The 5,156-nt window shown below is 39.2% G+C and overlaps 1 protein-coding gene across 1 annotated transcript; it reads right to left on the bottom strand.

Moving 5' to 3' along the window:
• Positions 1–2,805: 2,805 nt before the first annotated feature.
• LOC143186556 (uncharacterized) lies at positions 2,806–4,936 on the bottom strand. The gene is made up of 6 exons (XM_076390242.1): positions 4,924–4,936; positions 4,719–4,882; positions 3,784–4,658; positions 3,660–3,718; positions 3,594–3,616; positions 2,806–3,543 (listed from the first exon to the last, which is right to left on the bottom strand). The coding sequence occupies exons 1-6, from the start codon at positions 4,934–4,936 to the stop codon at positions 2,806–2,808; spliced, it is 1,872 nt and encodes a 623-aa protein (XP_076246357.1).
• Between the last annotated feature and the right edge of the window lie 220 nt (positions 4,937–5,156).

Below are 5,156 nucleotides of genomic sequence, written 5' to 3'. Positions count from 1 at the left end.
GGAAATATTAGTGATTTATCTTCTATAATGTCATTAATTGGCTTTATGACGTTTAGAATTGATCTACATATGGAAAGTCATTTTTAGGCGTAACTTCTGGGCAATTTTACCTTTATTACACAACCGAAAAATATATTAGCAAAATATACTTGCAGTTTTGCTATGCTGCATGATTTTATGTCAGGCACATTAAAAGGAGGAAGGTGGAAAGAAGCGGTAACAGTCTTTTTCTCAAAAGAAGGAAATCCTTACTTCTTTATGGAACGAGAACTTTTCATGGAAAGAGAAATAATGGCCATACTACGATACTTGGAGCTTCAAATTCAGACAGAACTTCACTCATTAATTTCCTATTATCAGAATGAAGAAAGTTTAACCCAAGTATTGTCATATTGGATAAGGAAAGTCGATAATTTTTACTAAAGCAGTGACTGGTGAATATTATATAATCGATCCGAAGTATAAGGACAAAAGCCTAAAATTTAATCCACTAAACATTGAAGATAGTGCTTCCAATCGCAATATGTTGATCGAACTGATCAAAAGAATGGTAGCCGATCCGAACTTGGTGGACGTAGAAGAAAAGATAAGAAGAATTGTGGATTCTATATTTGCTATACCCAAGGAGTCACGTTCTATTGCGCAAATTTCTGGGATGCTCTTGCTCCTCGGGGGTGAAATAAGTAGATGGTGTGACGGTGGTGAGTTTGCTTACTTATTTAAAGATGGTAATGAATTTGATAGCGGCTGGGAAACAAAAAAGGTATATCTCAACACCGCTGTTACGGTGGGCGGTGTAACATAATTATTTTAATTGTGAGTTCGTTGACGCTTTGACCCGGAACTGGACCTTTATTGAAATCCTCGCGTTTGCCTTACTGTCTATTGGAATTCAAGGCTCAATGTAGAAATAAAGAAATTTCATTGCGAAATAATAGTAAACGCATGCATATGTATTATAAAGAATTCCAAAGTACAATGACAATTTCTTTATAAAGTATAAACCAAAAGAACAGAATCTTCAGTCAGGTAACCCAAAGTTAATAGTAACTACTGAAGATTGCTACTGCCATTGGTTATTATCGAACAATAAAAGAACCATAGCCTGTGCAAATTGATCGGATTTTTTTTCTATAATTGGAATCTCTGTCTCTTTGTTGTCACAACCCTTCTCTCTCGCTCTCTCTCTCTCTCTTTCTCTCTCTCTCTCTCTCTCTCTCTCTCTCTCTCTATTTCTCTCATCACACACTCTCACTCTCTACACTTGGCCATCCTGCAAGGATATCTGCCTTCAGATATCAGGCATATCTTCACTGTCCGTCGATATATTGTCCAGATCTAAGTCTTCAAGCCACTGCTTCATGTACTCAGCGGCAGTTGATGTTTGTCGTGGGCCTTCATGTTCGCCGACCTTCTCGACTACGTATGTGTCATTTCGTAACACACGAGTAACTCTGTAGGGACCCAGGTATTTATGTGCAGATTTCAACCCTGGTCCCAATTGGGTCCTCTTGATGGCAACCGAATCTTCTTGTTGGGAGCGGTGAGCCTCTTTATGTTTCCTGTTGTAGTTGAGTCTATTTTCTTGCTGAATCCTCAGGATACTCTCCTTCGCTTGTCGCCTTAATTCTTCGCGATTCTCTTGGAACATCTTATTCCATTCTTCGGTGACTATCTCTCGAATTTCGGGGTTACTCTTCAATCTCATATCAATACCGAATAAGAATTTGAAAGGCGTAGAGCTTGCGATAAGGAGTTGTATTCAGGTATGCTTGGCACGCATCTAGATACTTATGCTATTCCTCAGATTTTGGTGCAGTCAGCTTAGTCAATAGCGAAATGATCGTCCTATTGACCCTTTCTACTTGGCCGTTCGCTTTCGGTATACCTGTTGTAATAAGATTAGATTCAATATCCTCTCCTTTACAATATTCCTGAAGCTCGGCTGAAGTGAATGCAGCACCACGATCTGAAATGATCCTCCGCGGATTACTGAAAATTACAGCTTGCTTTTTTAAGTGGCTAATAGCTTCAGCAGCGCTGGTCGACTTTGTCGCATAAAGCCAAACGAACTTGGAGAACGCATCTATAACTACAAATATATGCTTGTAGTTCTTTCGCGTTGATGGAAGTGGCCCAAGATGGTCTGTATGGTATACGTCTGAAGGTACCTCACCTTTCTCAATAGAATGTAAGAAGCCGTCTTGCTTCCCAGATTTTCGATCGACCAAAATGTACGCAACACAATTTCCCACTACCTTTTATACTTTAGAGTTGAGATTTTTAAACCAATAGTCTTTTCTGACGAGGGTCTTGGTTTTGCTACTTGAAAAGTGTCCATTTTCATGCAATTGCCGCACGATTTGTCCTTGCATAGCACGCGGTACAACTATACGGGTGTCATCGTTTATCACTTTGAATAAGAATCCATTTCTCACAATATAGTCACTACTTTGTCCATTCCTCGCCGATTCTAATAAGTCTTTTAAATCATTATCCTCACACTGTGCTTTTCGCAGTCTCGCAAGTACACTCGTCTCACATTCATTTATTAACATACACACTGACACAGGATTGCGACTTAACGCGTCAACATGCCTTATACTATTTCCTGGGCGATGTTCGATCGTATGATCAAATTCCTCTAGCAGTAATGCCCATCTTGCTACTCGAACGCATAAACTTTTCTTTTTCATGGTAAGTGTGAACGCACGACAGTCCGTCACGGTTTTAAACGGAACTCATAAAAGGTAAACCTTAAATTTATTCACGGCCTTAATTATAGCTAGTACTTCTAACTCGTAGCTAGTATATCGCGATTCTGCATCCGATGTCTTTTTGCAAGAGAAGAGCACCAAGACGTATGCTCGATACATCGGTATGAAGTTCTGTTTGCGCACCGACGCGATACAACTTTAAGATTGGTTCATTGACCAATGCTGACATCAATTGCTGAAATGCAAGTCTTTGTTCTTCATTAAATTCAAATTTGGCGTCTTTTTTGAGCAAATTTGACAAAGGCGAAGCTATTACCGAGTGCTGTGGAATAAACTTCCTGAAATAACTTGTTAATCTTAAAAAGGTTTCTATGTCTCTGATATTTTTTAACAGCGGAAAATTCATAGCTGCTAACGTCTTGCGTTTCGATGGACGAACGCGGTCATCCTCAATTATGTGACCCAGATATTCTATACTATGTTGAAGAAGTTGACACTTTTTCCAATTTACTCGTAGTCTATAATCGCTCGCAACAGACAAAACTTCTTGTAATCTTAACAGTGCTTCCTTCTCATTGCGGGCTGGAACAATTATATCGTCCATATAAGCCAGTAAGATGCCTGTTTTAATTAAATCACGAAATACACTACGAATGAACTTCTGAAATATAGCGGGAGCATTGCAAAACCCGAAAGGTACCTTTAAAAATTCATAGTGCTCGTCTGGTACTATAAACGTCGTATATTTGCAACTATTTTCCTCTATCGGTACATGAAAGAAGCCATCTTTCAAATCGAGTACACTGAATATTGTTGAATCTTGTACCTATTTAATTCGTCTTCTATCAACGGAAGAGGATAACGATCTTTATGTACTTTTTGATTTATTAGCCTGTAATCTACGCATAATCGCATTCTACCATCTTTTTTCCTGACACTTACAATCGGACTTGCGTACTATGATGTAGTTTCGCGGAATATATCTTGTCGTATCCACTCGTCTATTTGTTTATTCACTTCCTTTCTTTCTACTGGCGCTAGTCAACGTGGGGGTTGATATATAGGCGTGTCGTCTTTTAATACGATTTCCATCATAATATTTGTTTCTATGGTTGCTTTCGGCTCATAATTGTTTATAAGATTTTCAATTTCGTGTTTAATACTGTGATCTTTGACATTTTGCAAATTTACTGCGCAGCTAGTTTCATTATTTCCAGATTCATCAAAAGTATCAATACAAAATATGTCCGGAACGTCATGAGTCGTACCTGCTTTAGCGTCGCGTTTTGATATTATTGCGTCTTTACAGTCTAAAAGTATTTCGGCTTCTTCTAACAAATCACAACCGATTAAAAGATTATTTTTCAAATAGACGTTGGGTACAATATGAACTAATAATCGAAAAGTGTTTCCATCAATTTCTACGTCTGCATAAAAACTTCCCATAGTCCTGACTCTATTCAATCTAAAGCCTTCGCACTGAATTCCTGGACTGATTAATAACGGACATCCCAATCTGACATTCTGCTCGGCTGTCATTAAATGTAGATCGCTACCCATACCAAGAAACGCAATTATTTGCTTACCCATAACGATTACCGACTTATATATTTTATTGTCTCGGATGGTAACTGCAGTGCACGCATTTACCTGCTTCTCTGGTCCTTTCTTATAATCTGCAGCTTTATGTCCAAAGTCGTTACATGCAAAACATTTTGAACCCTTTCTTTTCACAGGACACTTCACACTGAGATGATTGATGTCGCCCCAGTTGAAACATCCCACCTCGCTCTTCGAAACCTTCTTCTTATCCTGCTTTTCTGTCTTGACTGAACACCACATCGCATCATTAGGCTTAGCTGCTGCGTTGCCCTGCACAAATCTTCCTCGAAGCGAAATTCGCTCAAACGCTGCTAGCAGTTCCCCTTTCGACTTGATCTTCTATACTCGTGCCAGATCTCTTAATCCAGAATCGGGAATTCCTTGAATAGCATACTCGACTATTTTCTCATCATTGATAGGTACACGATTTCCTAGGATAACTTTTTGGTGCAGATACTTACTAAAAGATTCTTCTTTCTTCCACGTACGTGCCTCGAAGCGTCGTCTCGCTTCCAACACATTTTCAGGATGATAAAACGTTTCTCGTAGGTTATCCAGCAATTCTTTAACCGTCATTGTAATATGTTCAGGCTTCAAATGTAACCATTCAAGCGCATTTCCTCTTTATCGTCATCCAAGTAACAACTTTGTCATATCGTCTGTTAACTGGTACGTCGTTTTTAATGTTTGCACTTGCCGTTTCCACGTATTGTATGTGTCACTGTTTCCCTCGAAATAGCTTAATAAATCAGAAATAACGCTCATGCTTGCCGGTTGTTGCCGTCCCTGCACCGCTGTCGTTGTTGCCGGTTCTTGCGTTGCGGTCCTAATATTCAG

The sequence above is a fragment of the Calliopsis andreniformis genome, unplaced genomic scaffold, assembly GCF_051401765.1.
Source record: "Calliopsis andreniformis isolate RMS-2024a unplaced genomic scaffold, iyCalAndr_principal scaffold0001, whole genome shotgun sequence".
Lineage (NCBI taxonomy): Eukaryota > Metazoa > Arthropoda > Insecta > Hymenoptera > Andrenidae > Calliopsis > Calliopsis andreniformis.
The sequence above is the reverse complement of the archived record's forward strand: the minus strand, read 5'-3'. Positions and strand labels throughout refer to the sequence as shown.

Excerpts from the sequence above, each read along its gene's own strand:
- LOC143186556 (XM_076390242.1), bottom strand. Across the intron at positions 4,659-4,718 it reads CTATCAATGATGAGAAAATA|AAGATCAAGTCGAAAGGGGA; the intron begins GTCGAGTATGCT and ends GCACGAGTATAG. Across the intron at positions 3,617-3,659 it reads CATAGTACGCAAGTCCGATT|ATTACAGGCTAATAAATCAA; the intron begins GTAAGTGTCAGG and ends GATTATGCGTAG.